We start from the raw sequence: 20387 nt of genomic DNA, 5'->3' as shown, positions 1-20387 counted from the left end.
GTGCCAACAAGAGTCAAAGATTTGTGTGTCTCGAAACGCGTGTCGAAGAAGGTGTTAATCAAGGAAGCTCGAGAAACGATAAGGCGTCGAAGTGCTGCCCAAGTTTCTAGGGTTTTATAAGCAAAGCAAAGTAGAAATAATGTCCAAATAAAATAATAATAAAATATTAAAAAGGCTTCAAACCCCTAAGTCGAGGGTATACTCGATACCTCGAGAAATAAATAAAAAGCAAGAATAAAGAAATGAATAAATAAAGAATATGAATATATAATAATTCTTTATAATGTGATTATTATTTGGATTGTTATTAATTAATATATAAGAAAATAAAGTATACGTTTCTTCAAGAAGAAGAAACGTAGTGTTTAAGAAAAATAAAACAAGTAAAAGTAGAGGTTTAACTTATAAAAGAAAAGAAAGTATATTTAAACTAAAATGTTTAAAAAGAAAATACAATCGAGGTAAAGATTATATAAAAGAGAGTAGAGGTCTTAAGTCAGATTAAAGATCTAGTATTAACAAAAGGTTATACTCGTACTATAGGTACGAAATAGCAAAGAAAGGAAGAACCGACCAGTGTATTGAAGCTGATCTTTTCAAAGAAAGGTGAATACGCCCAACTTTATAAACTTGTATTAAACGTGTCAAACAAATTGATTACATTACGTATCTCTAAAACATTATAAACAAAGGTAATCGCTATCCCCCAGGCTGTCGTGTACGTTGGTTTGGATCCTTACATATGTGGTAAAAGGTCGGTGGGCATAAAGCGCCACGATGAGCCGGACTTAAGTTACGTCCGAGTGAGGGTGATCATGTGTATACTGATGGTACCTACGTAATGTCGAACGTTGCGGTGTTTGCTGAGTGGTTTGTGTAGAACTTAAGTTTATAATTGTGTTTTGTTTTAAAACTTGATTATTCCTAAGCCACGATGGGCCGGACCTAAGTTATGTCTCGAGGGGTAATCAAGTAAAGAAAATATTTTATGCGTTAGCTTATTCACCAGCATGTGTGGCTGACGTATTTTCTAAACATTTTACAGGTAAAAAAGATTAACCGCTTGGAAAGGACGAAGTGACATCTAGGCGATCTGATGGCTTAGATCATTTTGTTAATATTAATATATGAATGGTGGTTTTTGATAAACAAGTAATATTTGTAAACACTAAACGGGTATTTTATAATCTCGTGTTTTGTTGAGTAAATAATATAATTTAATCCACGCAAACATATTTTTCGCTTTAATCCGTTAACTCTGATTTATTTACAAATATGGTACCAACTGTTGGTCGCACGCCCATGCCTAAGATGGGGTGTGACACATTTGTTTGGCTCATGGAACGAGTTTAAACGCGAAGTGGAACTCCGTTTCGGCCCTTCAACGTATGAAAACCACGAGGCCACACTTTTCAAACTCCGACAAAACTGGTAGCGTACCAGAATATCAAACGAAATTTGAAAAGATCAGCAACCACATCACCGGTCTGTCACCTCAAACCCTAAAAAATGTTTTATTCCCGACCTTAAACAGGAAATACAAGCCGAATTAGCCATTCTCAAACCCACAACGTATCATGATGTCGCTTTTTTTGGATTAAGTTCCATACAAACCCTACGTATCACGAGTTATATTCAGGGTGTTCCGGTTACCGTCTTGATCCACTATGGCAATAGTTACCCACAATATAATTCAACCACGCATAGCGGCCAACCTTCGCTTACCACACAATCATTACAACCCTTTTACCAATTTCAAGATACCTTTTTTCATCTTCCCAGTCCAAGGCGCCGATATCGTCTTGGGCATTTCATGGTTAGGCACACTTGGGTCCATCACAGCTAATATTTCTATCCTAGAAATATCATTCACAACTAATGGCGAAACCACCACCCATAGGGGAGAACCCTTAACCCAACCGGTTTCTCTAAGTTCTCTTTCAACCCTACTTCGTCATGAATCCATTGCTTCCCTACATATCCTAACAGTTGCACCACCCACTCCAAAAACACATATACCAAACATACCAATGACCCTAATATCACTGCTCTATTGGAACTCTTTCAACCCATTTTCATGGAACCATGCTCTTTACCTTCAAGCCGCCCTCCACGAAAAATTTTTATAAATAGGAAATACTAATGAGGTGTAATGGTTTATAGGAGAGAGAATTTTTTTTGGGTTTCTAGGTGTTCCGCCATTTCAAATGGCGGAACCGACCATGGTAGCATAACCTGTCAGAAATTGTCTGGTGACATGGACGTTAATTTGGTGTTCCGCCATTTCAAATGGCGGAAGCCAAATAAAAACCACATGTTCCACCATTTCAAATGGCGGAACACAATTTTCACCCCTTCTAGGCTACCCCTATTTATTTTTATCACTTTCGCCATTTGAAATGGCGTGAGTGAATAGTGTAAATCCTGACACATCTGACGAGGGGTGTTGACCAACACTATTCACTTCCGCCATTTGAAATGGCGGAAGTGAATAGTACCGACAATTATGACACATGACATAACTTTTTGCCACCTTTTTGACCACATATTCACTTCCGCCATTTCAAAGCGAACAGTGTTATTATGACACCTTTTTGTCTGCATGTTTTTTGACCACACTTTTTACTTATCCTCACTATTCACTCTTGCCATTTCAAATGACATAAGTGAACAGTAGAATATAATAAAAAATATCATAGGTTTAAAAAAAGTATATTTTAAATAGCTAATTTATTTTTTTCATTTTCTCTACATATATAATATTTTTTTGAAAATGACAAATAGGTGTTTTATTGTTAACGGGTTTTATCTCATCGCACTCTCGTGTCTTCGGGTGAGTCTTTACGGTCGAACCATACCTATAATTTGTTTAGTAACCATACCTATAATTGAAATACTTTATAATAAAAATACCATATAATATAGAATTTTTATGACACTTTTGACAAGACTGTCCTGGTTTTTTACGACACTATTCACTCATGTTATTTCAAAATTATGTATTATATGGTATTTTTATTATAAAGTATTTCAATTATAGGTATGGTTACTAAACAAATTATAGGTATTGTTACTAAACAAATTATAGGTATGGTTCGACCGTAAAGACTCGCCCGAAGACACGAGAGTGCGATGTTATAAAACCCGTTAACAATAAAACGCCTATTTGTCATTTTCAAAAAAATATTATATATGTAGAGAAAATGAAAAAAAAAATAAATTAGCTATTTAAAATATACTTTTTTTAAACCTATGATATTTTTTAAAATATTCTACTGTTCACTTATGCCATTTGAAATGGCAAGAGTGAATAGTGAGGGTAAGTAAAATGTGTGGTCAAAAAACATGCAAACAAAAAGGTGTCATAATAACACTGTTCAAAATGGCGGAAGTGAATATGTGGTCAAAAAGGTGGCAAAAAGTTATATCATGTGTCATAGTTGTCGATGCTGTTCACATCCGGCATTTCAAATGGCGGAAGTGATAAAAATAAACCCATTGCTTTTTTAGCAAGAAATTGTGTTCCACAATGCAAGGTCAATCAACATATACGAAAGAATTATACGCGATCGGTAAAGAAATGGCGTCAATATCTCTTGGGTCGTCACTTATGTATTTACACCGACCACCATAGTTTGAAGCATATCCTAACACAAACCATTCAAACACCGGAACAACAGAAATGGGTCACGAAATTTATGGGCTTTGATTTCGAAATTCACTTCAAACTGGGAAAAGAAAACAATGTGGCCGATGCATTAAGTCGTGTTGACATTCCGTCATTATTGTCCATTTCCTACCCAGAAGCCACCTGGCTTGAGGAGCTTAGTTCATACTACCTTACGGACAAGAATGGTAGTCAATTAGTCTCAAGTGTTAAATAGGATCCGGTTACTTTTCCAGACCATGTTTACAAAAATGGTTTAATGTATATCAAGGGAATAAGGCTCCTAGTAACACCAATCTCTGGTGTGAGACAACGCATTCTAAAAAAATTCCATTCGTCCTTTTTAGGCGGTAATTTCGGTGGCAATGCTACGTTCAAAAGACTTGCAAGCTCGTTTACTTGGCTAGTGTTAAACCGAGACGTAACCAATTTCGTTAAAACCTGTCAAGTTTGTCAAGCCATTAAAAACCGTAAATTGGGTTGTCGTTGACCGACTATCCAAATTCGCTCATTCCATTTCCTTGCCAACCACTTACACATCCGTGTCGTTAGCCACAATATTTATGAAGGAAATTTATTGCTTGCACGGTTTACCCAAAACAATCGTATCAGATCATGATCCATTGTTCGTTAGCCACGTTTGGAAGGAGTTATTCAAACAAATGGGCACCAGGTTGCTGCACTCTAGTGCGTACCGTCCGCAAACGGATGGTCAGACGGAGGTTGTAAACCGATGTCTTGAAATGTATTTACGAGCCTTCGTTTTCGACACTCCTAAAATGTGGGAACGACACTTGTATTCCAAGAGCCGAATGATTATGCAAGACAACTACGTGCAGTTTATGGACAAGATTTTAAATTATTATTTTTCTTTTTTGCATGTGTTAGTTTAGTTATTTCAATTCAAGAAGTGGTGTATATGTAGTTAGTGGAGCATGGTGCATGCATGTCTCCAAGAAATATGTGTTCATCTCCATGGCATATTTAATTCTTGTAAGTTGTTTTTGAGAAATGAAGCGAAAAATTGTTCCAAAACATTCTTGCTCTTTACATAGTTCTTGGAGTGTTTGCCTACTATAAAAGGCTCCTAACAGACTACCACCGGAAATATTCACATCTTACATCCTACCGGTATAATTTTACATACATTTATCCATTTATCTATATAACGGATTTTCGTATACCCTAAACTATTAATACAAACAAAATTTAATATTTTCACCGTGGGTACGGTACGGTTTGGGTCGGTTTAGAGTTAAAACTTAACCAAAAACCAAAACTTCAATTTTTTTACTGGTTTTATTGTTTGAGCTTGAAAATTTAGGTTTAGAACTTTAGTTAATGAATTACTTCATTCATATACTAAACAAATTGATTCAATTACAACGAAAAGGTGGATATGCATGCAACAAGCTACGTCGCGACCTCTTTTGAATGGTAAAACCGATTATTGTACACTTGGATGAAAATTTATTTCTTAGATATTTATCATTAAATTATTATAAATTACTTGAAATAAACGTCAATAAATTTGATTCAGTTTTTATTACATGGAAAACCAAAACCTACTCGTAAGTTCGAGTTAAAATATGAGTTAGACAATTATTATTAAATTGTTATAAATGATCTGAAATAAAAGTCTATAAGTTTGATTTGGTTTTTCAATTTTATTAGATGCAAAAATAAAAACCGCTAGTAAGTTTGATTCTACATAATCATAACGGTTATGTTATTTTAGTTTCGGTTTCGGATTGGTTTTTAGATTTTTTCCACTCCCCAAATTCTCAAATCACAAACCTCGTAATTCTTTCTCTCTGTGTTAGGGTTTCTGCAGTCAGCATGTTCAAGAACCGGAAGCTTATTTCACCACCCACCGGTCTAACTGAACCGGTGGCCGGAGGTTCACCGGAACCACCACCATCGGCAGTTGCAGTGGAGTCAAGCAACGACATTTTAACAGAAATCTTACTCCGATTACCGGTGATCGCACTTGTGCTGTTCAAATCCGTATCCAAACGCTGGTTCTCTTTGATCACAGACGCTAATTTCGCACTTCGCCGGAGCGAGACCCGTAACACGGATCCCCCTTCCGGTATCCTCCTCCAACGACAATTTGAAAACTTTACTGGATATGACTTTGTCCCGTTGGACACCCGAATTCCTGCCTATAGGTAGGGATGTGCACGGTTCGGTTTGGTTCAGTTAATGCAATAACCGAAACTAGAAACCATAACTGAACACTTTGGTTATTAAAAAACAATAACTGTTCGGTTTTGGTTAATTGGTTATTAGCGATTAGGTCGGTTTGGTTAATAAACCGCTAAACACAAACTTTTGACACGGGCTAATTTCTTTTTACCTTAGTTAAGAATTTTATTAAAATCCAAATTCAAAACCATGAACATAATAATATACATAAGGAATTACTCAAATAACTTGGTTTTAAGTGTATAATATAATTTAAAGTCAATGTCATTCAAAATGAATTAATATATGTTACTAATAGAATGAAATATTTAATATTAAGAATGCAATGGTTAAAGAAAGTTGGATATATATATATATATATAAACAGGATCAAATACATTTTATTCTTAACATGAAAACGGTGAGAACTAATTTGTTGTTATGATTAGGTTTATTTTTATAGGTGTTTGCTGCTATTTTTTGTTCGTATTTGCTAATTTTCGATTATGAGACGTTATAAGTATTTGCTTATTTATATTTTGTTGTTATTATTAGATGTTTTTTTTTGCTGTTATAAGTATTTGCTGGTATATGTTGTTATTATTTTGTTCTTGATTTTGATTATTTTGTTGTAGTTTTTAGGTTCTTTTCTTTATTATTATAAGTCATTGTTTATGTAGATTGGTATTATAGTTGGTATTGTTTCTTACGTTCGCATTTTTAAATAAATTGGCATTATTTCCTACGTACTCATGTTAAGATCAAAATGTACATGAACCTTCCCATATATATATATATATATATATATATATATCATTTTAAGGTATTGGAACATAATATCATTAGAAGAAGAATATTGTTACGGATAAAAGTATTGATAATCGGTTTGGTTATTTTCGGTTATTAAAAAATGGTTAACCAAAACCAAACCAAAAAATCGGTTATTCAAAAAATCAAAAAATTAACGGTGGGTTTATGCTTCGGTTTTCGGTTAATTCGGTTTAATGTTCACCCGGCTATAGGTATCCGAGTTTCAACGCCTTCAATTCGGGTTTCTCGGAGCGTAATATCCAGCTTTTGCATTCCTGCAACGGTCTGGTTCTGTTGTGCTTCGGACAACACGAGTTACATGTCTTAAATCCATCAATGAATCTGCTTCATAAGCTTCCGGAATTTAATGAACCAGCAGAGGGAGAGTTCACGGCTTCCGCTCATGTATTGGCTTTCGATCCTACCAAATCACCGCATTACAAAGTTGTGATCGTTGGAGCTGTATATCGTAGTATTGACAATTGCTTCTCGCAAGCACGAACTTATTCTTCAGAAACACGCGCTTGGAAGGTTCATGATGAACTAAGGTTTTGGATCAACATGTTTCGAGTTCGCATTCAAGATGGACTGATATATTTAAACGACTCGATTTACTGGCTAATGAAAGTGAACGAATTACACAGCATGGTTCTTAAGTTAGACGTAGAGGTTCTAACGTTAAAAAGCACAGAAACTCCTGTAGGGAAAGCACATTCTGATCCCAAGTTGTTCGAGTCTCGTGGTCGTTTACTTCTCGCTCGCGTTGAATGCACCAACGAATTGAATATTTACACGATGACTAGCGAGTTCTTGGACTGTTATTATTCGGATTGGTCAGTGAAGTACACTGTGAAGCTTAATGATATTCTTTGGATGTTCCCCAAAACCAAGAGACCGCACCGACGGGTTTGTGCTGATGTTAAGTGTATCGTGGTGGGTGAAAACGAAGAGGAGTCGTGTCTCGTGATTGAAAGAAACGGAATGGTTCTGCGGTATAAGTTCGGGTCGAGGACTCTCGATCTCCACTGTGATTTGGGATCAAAAGCAGCTCATGATCATAACTTGAGAACACTTCAGTTCATTGCATCATTTGCTGGAGTCATGTGATTAATATGGTTGGTATGATTTTTGTTATGTCTTATGAATTATGAGTTATAATAAAAAATTGTTAACTTATAATATTTTTAATCTTAGTTTTTGTGTTGTTTTGTTTACATCAGGCCCTGAAGTGAATAATTCTGGAGAGCAGCCATGCATATTAGTTAAGATAATTAATCCTTGAAGTATTTGTTTTAGTGTTTTATTTGTGTGAATTGATTCCTATGATTAACTAATCCGCAATCGAAAGAGGAAACCGTTAATCTTTTAGGACATGTAACGATAGGAGCAGGCCTGTCTCGAGAACCCTTAAAATTCTCGTGCTCAGGCGAGTAAACAAATGACCTTAAAATTTTAGAAAAATGTCACTCTAAAGGCTATAGGGTGTGACTAAAGGAATGACGGAAACGATGTCCTACGTGAACAATAATGACATGAGGGGTAATGGGGAATGACCACGTCACGCAGTCATTCCAGAACCCCTTTTTTTTTTCTTTTTTTCATTGCTTTTGGTTTTAAATAATATAAATGAATGGAATTGTGGCGAATGAGACCCTCACACCCTACGTTGGTACCGAATCAGTACAAACGGTAAATGTTTTGATACCAATATCCGATACCATTTATTCGTCTCTACTCTGGTTCCTTTCTCAATCCACATGAACTTTGTTTCCTCTCCTCGACGTTGAACACATACGACCTCAAATGTAACTAAGCACACTTTTTGGTGTAAACACATAAATTGTATTGACTATAACTAAATTAAGAATTTAGATTAAATATACATCTTACATCTAGCTTAAGTACTTGTCTAAGATTAAATTTTACAATTAAACGGAACTATCAAGCTCTTTTTATTTTTGAGTGAATTGCATGAAAGGTTCATGTAGTATGTCATTTTTTATTTGGGTACTAAATATGAGAGACTACATATTTGGTCCAACAAGCTAGTCTGCATGAACGTAATTAACACGTTGGGTCCCTGACATTAACAAAAGTAAAAATAAATGGAAAATCCTTCAAATAGTTATTTTGACTAACACTAAATAACCATGATTTTCAACAAATCACTAAAAAGGTCAAAGAATTCCGTCGTATATGACGGAAACAAGAATGATCTGACAAATTAGTATAGCCTACTAGATATTCACACGTAATCAAATCTTCCGATGGATCTGACGTTTATTAAGCTATCCAACGCATTCATGTTCTAGGCGACGTAATAATAAACAATCGGATTCGACGTTTCAGTTCATGCTTTCGTCGGATCCGACTATTTAATTTGCCTGAACCCAGATTTTCAATTAATTTGGGGGTTTTTGATTTTGAGTTATAGAGTGAAATTGAACTATGATTGTGTTCTTCTTGAAAAATTAAGTGATTTACACTATAGATTTGCTTGATTATATGAAGAAATAAAAAAGATGAAGATGGAAATGAAGGTTGATTATGAAGGTTAAGGTTTTGAGAGGTAGAAGACGAAAATTTTATCAGATCCATTAAAACATTTTTTTTTGTTCATCACTGCACGTGGGATAGTTTTTTAGTAGGGTTTAGTTAATTTATTATTATTTTTAAAATTATTTTCTGGGCTCAACATTTAACATATTATTTTTATTTTTTAAACACAAGGACCTTTTGTGCAATTCAATCTTAATTTTAAATTTTATTCTAGATTATGCTAAATTTATTCAAAAAGAAAGATTTTACAAAATATGAGCCTATTTGTATATCTTATATATAGTATATAGTATACGTGATCCTCAAGTAGTTTTATTTTACAGGGTTAATGTTTCCCATGGAATCGACTGCCTCACAAATAGTCCAATCCAACGACGACCTCTTAACCGAAATCTTACTCCGGTTACCCCTTGTCTCTCTTCATGAGTTCAAATCCGTATCCAAACGCTGGTGCACTCTCATCACAAACCCGCACTTCACCTTGCGCAGGAGCCGAAACCCTAGCGACCCCTCTTCCGGTCTCTTCTTCCGGATATGGAATTCCTCCGAATATTATTTTGTTCCAATGGATACCCGACTCCCGGTCCCATTAATACTACCATTCGCCTTAAGTTTAAACTCTAGTAAAGTTAAGATCATGCAGTCATGCAATGGCTTGTTCCTCTGCCATACTAGGTCAAATTATGAGCTCGTCGTATATAATCCGTCCATGAACCGGCTTAAAACGATCCCACAATCTCCTTATTCAAAACCTAGGTATGGTTTTGGTGGTTACAGATTGGCTTTTGATCCTTCAAAATCATCCCATTACAAAATAGTGTGTGCTGGAGTCATATTTAATGATGATACTTTAGATATTCAAATACAGATTTACTCCTCTAAAACACGCGACTGGAGTGTATTAAGTCATGATCAAAGATGCATTTTGTTTAAAGGTTTCAAGCACGGATTATATTGGAATGATGGTATTCATTGGCTAAATACTTGTAACCGGAACTGGCATATGATGTTAGATATTAATGCTGAGCATTCTTTCAAAACAAGAGAACAAACAGTACCTGAAGATGGGAAGGTTTATAGAGATCAAAAGTTGTATGAGTCACGCGGTTGTTTGTTTCTTATTTGTTCACAAAATGAATCGAAACAGTTGATTATTTACGAGATGAGTAAATGGGATTCCGGGTGGTTGGTGAAGTACATTGTTTGTTTAAGTGAGATTGTGATGCCGTCCCCGAAAACCAGTAGTAAGTCTGCAAGCTGGTTTTGTTGTCGTGTTCGGTCCATTGTGATAGGGGAAAAAGACGAGGATTCGTTTCTTGTGATGAAAATGCCTGGACAGATATTTCGGTACAGTATCGGGTTAAAGACTTTCTTTAAGGTCTATGAACTTAATCCGGATAGTTACTCCTCGGATAGCTTTCAGTTCATTGCATCTGTTGCTGCTGTGTGATCCTGCTTTATGGTTAATTTCAGGTATGGTTTTCATATCATATAGAAGTTGTGTTACTTTTAGTGAACAAGCATGCAATATACAAATGTGTATGAAAGTTATGAAGGCTTTTCCGCTTACTAGAGAGAATGTATTAGTTAGAAAATAATATTGCCATAGTTAGAACATAATAACATATGATTTGATTAGGTTTACTTTGTACCTAATTATACTTTTATTAATAGTTTATCAATAAGTTATAGTATAATACATCGTGCTCACTGTTTCAGTCAAAAATTGACAAAACAACTTTTGATCAAATTAGTGCGTGAGGTGAAGTGCTTAATGGTGGTGATATCGAACACAAAGATGTGATTACGAGGGGAAAAACCCTTGATTATGATAATCTTCGTTTCGGTCAAGAGTTTACAATTTAATCCTTAGTCGAATTACTTCGGTTAAGGATTATGAGCTTAACTATTGGTCGAATTAACGTTTGATTATTATGATCTCCGGCACAAAAAACCCCCGGACGGTGAAAACTATCACCGTCAAGTTTATTAATATCGAAAACAAGTGATTACAAAGGTTGGAGCTGATAGAATATCGAAAACTAAGTGTTACAGTGATTGCTAGTAAGCTAGATCGTGAGAGTGTGTGTGACCTATTGATATTATCAGCTCAATATATAATAAGAAGATTACAACTGTTATTCCGATTATTCCGGAAACCCTAGACTACTTCTTCAACAAGCCGTTACTGCCCACGTTGTTAGTTGGCGAAGTTCAAGTAGCATTCCGTTGCAATCCACGTTTTTATAAACATATTTAACACGTGCTCTTATCTGCAAAACAGTTAGATAATATAGGACAATTGAATTAGTCAACGTACCTTCCTCAGAATAACCGCTTGAGTCAAGATCCTTAAGTTAAGCTTAATTCCAAGGATAAAAATCCAAACCCAATAATTGCCCCCAATTTTTACTGCGTAACAGCTGTAAAAAATTTTAAATTTCAAAAGCAATAATATCTCTGATATGTGAAATGACGTGCGCGGGAATCGAGGAGACTCTACAACTGTTCCTCTAGGTTATAGTTAAAGCATTCCCCAACTTCTTCACCATAATCCTCTTCCATCGATATCAAAATCGGGTTAGTTCTCATCTCCTGTCTTCTTAATTTCTTGAAATTTTTCTTTCGATCCAGACAAAAAATGAGGAAAAGAGCCCCCCTCGCGAGCCCAATCCTTTCTCTTTTGCAACCTCATATGATTTCGTTGACCAGGCCCTCATTCCGGCGACCGATGAAGACCAATGTCTTTTCAACGATCTCGATATTAGGTTTCTGAAAGAGACGGGTTTGTTACCTGCCGGAACTGTTATTAGGCCATATGATCCCAAAGTCAAGGCTGATTTTTCCTCCAAAACTTGGACCTGCTTCTTTTATTACCCCTTTTCGATTGGCCTTTCATATCCGTTTCCCCCTCTTATACAAGAGTTCTTTGACGTGACCGGATTCTCGTACTCACAAGTCATGTCAATGGTGTGGAGGGTTTTGGCAACAGTAGACCGTCTGAACAAAACCCGTGGACTATCCATAGGTGTGCCTGAGATTGCCGCAACTTATAACCTTCGAACCCACGGATCCTTTCGCTACTGCCTTCAATCCAAATCCAGCCGTCTTTACATGGTTCCCAAGGTGTCCGGTAGCGATCCTGATTGGAAAAAACATTTCTTTTTCGTCCGTCGAGATTCTATTCCGAACGGGATGGACTTGCCAATTAAATGGGTTCATAAGGGTAGGAAATCTGTAGGATAAAACTTCTTTTTGTAAACGATTCATTTTGATATGTTTTTTTTTTACAGTTGTGTTTGAGGATTTGATAAAGCTTAGGAAGGATACTAAGAAAAGGCTCAAGGCGTTGTTCAAGATTCCAGCAGAGAAAAGGGAGTTTTGGTTAGAGGAAGAAATAGGAGAGACAAGCGTGATTGCTGCTAAACCTACTGAGAGCATGAATTCTGGTAAGGGTTTTTAGGTTTTCTAGGGATTTTGTCGTATTGAAAATAACTTGAAAAAATCATTGTGTAGGGATGACGAAGCCAAAGTCTTTTAGCTTGGTGGATTTGGATGATATTATTGAGGATAGGACAGTGGTGAAACAAGAAAATTCGAAGACACTTTCCCTCGGTGAGAATTCCAATGACCCGCAAGAAAAGTGCTGCACAGAAGAAGAGGAAAGCTACTACTTCGGCCGAGACCGAGCCTTTTGCTGACATGACCGTTGCTGATGCGGTGGAGAAGCTTCAAGCTCTTGCTAACTTTCTTGGTTCAGTAAGTATTTTTTGCTTATCCTGAAAATAGTGATATGCAGAAAAACTAACATTAATTTGGGAATAACAGAAAACCAAAAGTTACCGTCAGATATCCCAAGATGCTGAATTGTCCAAGAAAGAGGCCGAAGCCTAGCTCGCCGATCTTCTGCAAGCTGTTAACATCAAGGACAAACTGCTCAAAAAGAAGGACAAAGAGATTTCGGATCTCAAAGCCTCATTTGAGTAAGAGAAAACTGAGTTTCTTGAGGATGCTAAGAAGTGTGCAGCCGCTAGCATTCTGGAGTCGATGATCAAGATGTCCGAGGAAGTACAAGCGAAGGGTCATGTGATGGAGTCTTGGAATTCTGGAGCTTGGAATAAAAAGCTCAAGATGCTAAGGGGGGAGAATATTGAAGAGGATGAGACGGCTGGGACTTCTGAGGTGGTCAAGGATGTTAGAGCTAGTGAGAATGTGAAGGAGACTAAGGCTGGGGAGGCGACGGATCTGGAGAAGAAGGAAGGTGACAATGCTGATGGTGGGAAGGTTTGAACCTGGTTTCCAGGTTGTTTTTATGTGTTTTGAATGGTTGTTCTGAACAATTTCTATTTCGGTTATGTGTGGATAATGTAGTATGCTTAGGATAATGGTTTGGGTGGAGGGATCCTGGTTCAGGACGAAACCCAAACTGTCTTTTATTTTCTGCTTCTAAAACAATTATGATAGTTCGGGTGGATGGGCTCCGTTTTGAGTGAAACCCGGACTATCTTCTTCTGCATTATAATATTAGTACAACTTTTTATGACTTATATTGGTATGCTTTCTCTTTTTCTGTTTTTAGAAAAATCTAAATTTCATGAAAAATCTCTTAGCAATAGTTTAACTTTTACCAATAAACCAATATCAAGTCATAAGCTTTAAATAAAATGAAAGATGAAATACTTGCAAATAGTAAATCATACCAAAACCGTGTATCAGTTAACCTGAAAATTGTTCAGACCGTCTTATCTTTGTAATAAGATCATCGTTTAGAATATTCTTCTAATCCTGGGAATATAACAATATAATTGTAACATTAGTATTATCCTAAAAATATTTTTAGAAATTCTGGCGACAAGGCCTAAACAAACTGGCGACAAGGCCTTTTAGAAGAGATGTAAATCTCTTAAACCTTAAGAATGAACTGGCGTCAAGGCCCTTTAGAAGAGATGTAAATCTCTTTAACCTTAGATTATGGTACGTCTACCATAAACTTATGATTCAAACCAATAGCCGAGGATAACGAGGTAACAAGTCACTATATTTCATGTGCTGGCCCCGCCTCTCAAACTAAAGTCGAATAAATCATGCGCTACAGGCGTCTTAAGAAGAGATGAAGATCCCTTAAACCTCATGATTCAAACCAATAGCCGAGGATAACGACGTAACAAGTCACTATATTTCATGTGCTGGCCCCGCCTCTCAAACTAAGGCTGAATAAACGTGCTCTACAGGCGACTTAAGAAGAGATGAAATTCCCTCAAACCTTAGAAGAGGTGAAAACCCCTTATACCTTAAGGATAAGTTGGCGACGAGGCCTTTACATACTGGCGACGAAGGCCCAAGTTAACTTTATTCTCTCATGTCTACAAAACAGTCAATTCTAAGTGAGGGGTGGGTGTTAGCCTTGCTAACACCCCCCCGATGCTTAAGTCAGTACCTTGTTTGAAGAATAAGAATATTTAAAAATGAATAAAAGTATAAGTTTGAGTACATACCTTGACTGTTTAGTATAACAGTTATCCTCGGGATAGAAGTCTTACATGAAATATTTCTTGAGATGTATGGCATTCCAAGCCCTTGGTAGTAAGTCACCATCCAAAGTAGACAATTTGTATGCCCCCTTTCCTGCTTCCGAATCAATCAGGTAAGGACCTTCCCACTTTGGTGCGAGCTTCCAATCCGTAGGATTGGTAGTATTTTGAAAAGCTTTTCGGAGAACCAAATCCCCTTCTTGAAACCTTCGAACTCTAATATTCTTGTTGTAGGACTTTGCTATCTTCTATTGATAAGAAGCCATTCTGATCTTTGCCAAATCCCGGAGTTCTTCTACCGCATCTAGATCTTCAAGTAGGCTTCGAGTGTTATCTTCGGGATTTCGATGAGTGACTCTGGCCGTTGGGATAACCATCTCTGTGGGAATAACTGCTTCAGCTCCAAACACTAATGAGAAAGGAGTCTGACCAGTAGAATTCTTCGAAGTGATTATATCTGCCCAAAGAACGAAAGGAAGTTCCTCGGCCCATTTTCCTTTCTTAGACCCCAACTTTTTCTTCAGGTTATTGATGATGATTTTGTTGCTTGATTCGGTGTAACATCCCGAAATTTCAAAGTGATATTAATTATATTACTTACTAACAGAGGGAAGTTTTCTCGGGTTGTCAGGAAATAAATAATAGAGTAGGAGTTGGTATGAGTCGGGCTAGTGTTGGATTAATGGAGACAGGTTAAATGAGAATGGGCCTTAGGTCCATGGGATTTCAGGGATATAAATACCCTAGCACCCCAAAATATCTTCATTTCTATCATTATCCAAACACACACATACACCACAACTTCGCCGGCGGCCGGAACCGGGCAGATCCGAGGAGAGGAACGGGCAGATCTGAGAGAGAGAAAGAGAGCGATTAGTTGTGTTCACAAGTTAAACGAGATCCAAACAAGCTCAAAAAGGTATGATTCTTGATCTTTGAAGTTTAAAGATCCAAGCTTTTTAGTGTATAAGCGACCGAAAATGGTCGGGAAGCGTAGTGGGTGATATTGAACCATAGAAAGGGTGTTAAAATCGCTCGAAATGCTGGAAAGAAACCGAACAGCGGCTGTCTGGGCAACTTCGCCTGCATCTGGGCAACTTCGCCTTCAAAGCGATGAACTTCGCCTGCAAGCTAAGTTCGCCTGATGAACTTCGCCTGCAAGCTAAGTTCGCCTGATGGCAACTTCGCTGTAAAGTTAAGTTCGCCTAACTGGTAACTTCGCCTGAGGCCAAGTTCGCCTGATGACAACTTCGCCTGAAGCCAAGTTATCCTGATGACAACTTCGGTGTAAAGCTAAGTTCGCCTAAGGTTTAACTTCGCCTAAAGCCAAGTTCGCCTGAGGTTTAACTTCGCCTAAAGCCAAGTTCGATTAGAAAATAAATTAAAAGCGATAAGTTAAAGTAAGCTAATACTAGGCCACCAGATTAGATCAGGCGAGTATTGATACGTGTAACTTGTACAGTCAGCCGAGCTCAGTTAAAGAAGGGATTTACAGATATCAGATGAAGAAGCAGAGTCCAGGTGAGTTTCTAGCCCCATTTCCTTGTTATGTTTTCGGGGCTGTGTGTATACTCGATGTGAAGTGTGAATACACTTACCTTAAGTGGTAAGTGTATGCTATAGATGTTATACGAGGTATATATTTTATAATGCTTGTCGGAACGTGAACGATCTTCGGATATTGCACGCATCGCCAAGGATAGTGATTGCCAAGTGGTTGATAGTGTGTATGAATGTTATGATGTGACTTGTTTATTACGTAAATACTGAACTGATATGAAGTGTGATATAGGCAGGTAGAGGTAGAGTGTGTTAGAAGTGGCAAGAGTCTAGTAAGGGTGTTAGTGGCATAACTTGAGCGCGTGATAGGGAAAGCCTGTACGTGCCATCGTTATTATGTGTGTATGATTGTTGATGTGACTTGCTTATTATGTAAATGATATGAAGCGTGTTGTAGACAAGTAGAGGTAGAGCGTGTTAGAAGTGGCAAGAGTCTAGTAAGAGTGTTAGTGGCATAACGATAGTACGTGGTAGGGTAAGCCTATACGTGCCTACGTTATTAAAGTGGCAAAGTGGCATAACGTCATACGTTATTAAAGTGGCAAAGTGGCATAACGATATTCGTTATTAAAGTGACATCAAGTGGCATAAAGTGGCATAAGTGGCTAAGCTGTAGGGGTAATTAAGAGGCTAAGCTATAGGGGTAATTAAGTGGTTAAGCAGTAGCAAGTTAGATAGTGGACTACGTGTCTTCGGATACGCATATGATGCATGTAGTGGTTGTATGATGAGTTGCTTGATTAACTAGAACTCACTCAGCGTAGCTGACTTTTAGTATGCACGCAGGTGAGCTGATTATAGAGTTAGCATGAGGATGGCACATGGCATGGATTGAACAGCTGGCATCTGAAGAAGAAGAAAGGATGTTTTAAATATAAGTTTTGTGTTATGGTATCAAAGAAAAGATTTAATGTTTTGTAACAAATGATTGATGTTTTATATTCCGCGAAAAGTTTTAATAAACTCTGATTTGAAGAACTGTGTTTATGAGTAAATCCGACGCTAAAGTAGGGTCACCGGGTTCGGGGCCTTACAAGTTGGTATCAGAGCAAAGTTCGAGAGATTTAAGCATCCTACATGCTTAGACTCGAACAGAGAATGGGATTTAAGTAAGAAAGGAAAGAAGATGCCAGTTCAAGAATGGCATGTGTTGCTCAAGCAAGATGAGTAAAGGTAAAGTGTATAAATAAATGATATATGTTAATGAGAAAGAAAGGATACGTGAACGGCAGGGATAGGAATAATTGATTATTTGATTTGACTAATTGCTTAAGTAGAACCAGCACAAAGAGACTCATAAAGGGAAGTGTATAGGACACGGAAAGCAACGTGATCAGCTAGTCACAGCTGGCCACTGTTATTACCTGTTAGCCTTGCTATCCTTGTACTAAATAGTTCCTTGAGTGATGATGTTTGTGTTGTCCCTTCTAGAATACTGATGGCTGGAGCTGGAGAATTTGTGGGAAACGGGGGTCGCGCTGGACGTCGTGGCAGGCCTCGTCTTGTCCGGCAACCCTCGGTAGAAGAAGCTTCCCACACCGAAGATGAAGGAAGCGCCGCTGGAGGAGACCAGAACAACAACGAAGAAGTTCAACTTAGCCCTGCAGTTCAAGCAGCCATTGTTCAAGCTGTAGTTGCTGCTGCGAAGAACCTGAATCCCGAAGGGTCTGCTGGAAGCCGTGAACGAACTGCTGAAGGGGCTGGTGGTGATGGTAGGAAGGATGGGGAAGGAGAAAGAGGGGCCTCGAGTGAGGATAAGTCTGTAAAAGTCGATGACAGGAGAAGAGGCCAAGGTGGGTGCAACTATAAGTCCTTCAAAGGATGCGACCCGCCAAAACTGACTGGTTTGGGAGACGCAATCGCTACTCTCCAATGGATAGCCACTATGGACAAGGTTATCCGCATTAGCGAATGCCGTCCCGACCAAGCAGTGGGTTATGCCACTCAGTCATTTGAAGATGAGGCCATGTACTGGTGGGAAACTGTAGAACAAAGGAAGACCCGAGAGGAGATTAAGGCCATGAGGTGGGATGACCTTAAGGAGTTAGTGATGAAAAGGTTCTGTGCTGATGCTGAGGTTGAGAGGGCCGAGATGAAATTTCTGAATCTAAAGGCGGACAAGATGACACATCGTGAGTACACCACTGAATTCAACCGCATGTCTAGGCTGGTTCCTGACATGATGAACACCGAGGCGAAACGGATCAAGTGCTACGTTAGAGGACTTCCCCAGAAGGTCCGCATGTTGGTCAGGGCCAACAAACCTGTTACCTTTGAGTCTGCGGTCGAGTTGGCGGAGATGGTCTATGATGATCTGGCGGCGGATGATGTGGAAGTGGAAGATGAGGAAAAAGGGAAGGGAACTAAAAGAGCTGGGGATGTCGTGGAGCGTGCAGGGAGAAAGACACAGAAGATGGCAGGAAGGGAAGCATGTAAGGTGTGCGGGAAGATGCACTTGGGGGAATGCAAGGCTGGTCCAAATCAGTGCTACCGATGTGGGAGGAAGGGGCACATCTCCCGTGAATGCACCGAGGACCAGAAGTGTTACAAGTGTGGTAAGTCAGGTCACATAGCTAGGGAGCGTGGAGAAGCCGTGGCAGTGGGGGAATGAAGAGGAAACGCGTGAAAGGATGGTCTATTAGCTGCTGAGGAGATTGCAGGAGAATAAGTGGCATGTCACAGTTGTTTTATGTTTAGTAGTTAAAGAGTGTTTTATGTTACAGTTGAACCTATGTTTGTTTAGCAAGCTTGAATGATTTCCTTTTATGTTATGAAGTACTTGTGACTTCTTGTGCTTTTGTATGAACGATCTATGAATTTATCTTGAATGCATGTTGGTTATGATAAATAGTTGTGTGATGGTAAAGCGTCGCCTTAGGAGTTAGCGTTATTATATAAAACAAGGTTCCTCGGGAAGGCAATACGAGACTTGGTACATCGAGAGCTTTATGGACAAGCTACCGTAATAGCTAAAACACATGATCACCGCTCGATGACTACAAGTCAGGAGTAAGAGGGATAACTCAGAAAGCGAAGGCGATTCAATAAAGCGTGTAAATATAAAAAGTTTTCCTTTTATAGGGAATAAGTTAGGTTTCGGGGACGAAACCTCTTTAGGGAGGGAAGACTTGTAACATCCCAAAATTTCAAAGTGATATTAATTATATTACTTACTAATAGAGGGAAGTTTACTCGGGTTGTCAGGAAATAAATAATAGAGTAGGAGTTGGTATGAGTCGGGCTAGTGTTGGATTAATGGAGACGGGTTAAATGAGAATGGGCCTTAGGTCCATGGGATTTCAGGGATATAAATACCCTAGCACCCCAAAATATCGTCATTTCTATCATTATCCAAACACACACATACACCACAACTTCGCCGGCGGCCGGAACCGGGCAGATCCGAGGAGAGGAACGGGCAGATCTGAGAGAGAGAGAGAGAGAGCGATTAGTTGTGTTAACAAGTTAAACGAGATCCAAACAAGCTCAAAAAGGTATGATTCTTGATCTTTGAAGTTTAAAGATCCAAGCTTTTTAGTGTATAAGCGACCGAAAATGGTCGGGAAGCGTAGTGGGTGATATTGAACCATAGAAAGGGTGTTAAAATCGCTCGAAATGCTGGAAAGAAACCGAACAGCGGCTGTCTGGGCAACTTCGCCTGCATCTGGGCAACTTCGCCTTCAAAGCGATGAACTTCGCCTGCAAGCTAAGTTCGCCTGATGAACTTCGCCTGCAAGCTAAGTTCGCCTGATGGCAACTTCGCTGTAAAGTTAAGTTCGCCTAACTGGTAACTTCGCCTGAGGCCAAGTTCGCCTGATGACAACTTCGCCTGAAGCCAAGTTCGCCTGATGACAACTTCGCTGTAAAGCTAAGTTCGCCTAAGGTTTAACTTCTCCTAAAGGCAAGTTCGCCTGAGGTTTAACTTCGCCTAAAGCCAAGTTCGATTAGAAAATAAATTAAAAGCGATAAGTTAAAGTAAGCTAATACTAGGCCACCAGATTAGATCAGGCGAGTATTGATACGTGTAACTTGTACAGTCAGCCGAGCTCAGTTAAAGAAGGGATTTACAGATA

The 20387-nt window shown here is 38.4% G+C and overlaps 2 protein-coding genes across 2 annotated transcripts; both read left to right on the top strand.

The window, feature by feature from the left end:
• The first annotated feature begins 5506 nt into the window (after positions 1-5506).
• Positions 5507-7771, top strand: LOC143532698 (F-box protein At5g07610-like). The gene is made up of 2 exons (XM_077027675.1): positions 5507-5838; positions 6877-7771. Exons 1-2 carry the CDS (start codon positions 5507-5509, stop codon positions 7769-7771), a joined length of 1227 nt encoding a protein of 408 aa, XP_076883790.1.
• Positions 7772-9560: 1789 nt separating this feature from the next.
• Positions 9561-10673, top strand: LOC143532697 (F-box protein At5g07610-like). Its single transcript, XM_077027674.1, has one exon. The coding sequence runs from the start codon at positions 9561-9563 to the stop codon at positions 10671-10673; it is 1113 nt and encodes a 370-aa protein (XP_076883789.1).
• The last annotated feature ends 9714 nt before the right edge of the window (positions 10674-20387 follow it).

Source organism: Bidens hawaiensis, unplaced genomic scaffold (genome assembly GCF_021521415.1).
Source record: "Bidens hawaiensis isolate Kalapana, Puna unplaced genomic scaffold, B.hawaiensis_p1.1 tig00009541_1, whole genome shotgun sequence".
In the NCBI taxonomy this organism is placed as follows: Eukaryota; Viridiplantae; Streptophyta; class Magnoliopsida; order Asterales; family Asteraceae; genus Bidens; species Bidens hawaiensis.
Note: the sequence above shows the minus strand (reverse complement) of the source record. Positions and strands in the feature narration are given on the sequence as shown.

Bases quoted from the DNA above. Each gene is read 5' to 3' on its own strand.
- LOC143532697 (XM_077027674.1), top strand. From the start codon at position 9,561: ATGGAATCGACTGCCTCACAAATAGTCCAATCCAACGACGACCTCTTA.
- LOC143532698 (XM_077027675.1), top strand. From the start codon at position 5,507: ATGTTCAAGAACCGGAAGCTTATTTCACCACCCACCGGTCTAACTGAA. The intron at 5,839-6,876 runs GTAGGGATGTGC...ACCCGGCTATAG, and splicing joins ACCCGAATTCCTGCCTATAG to GTATCCGAGTTTCAACGCCT.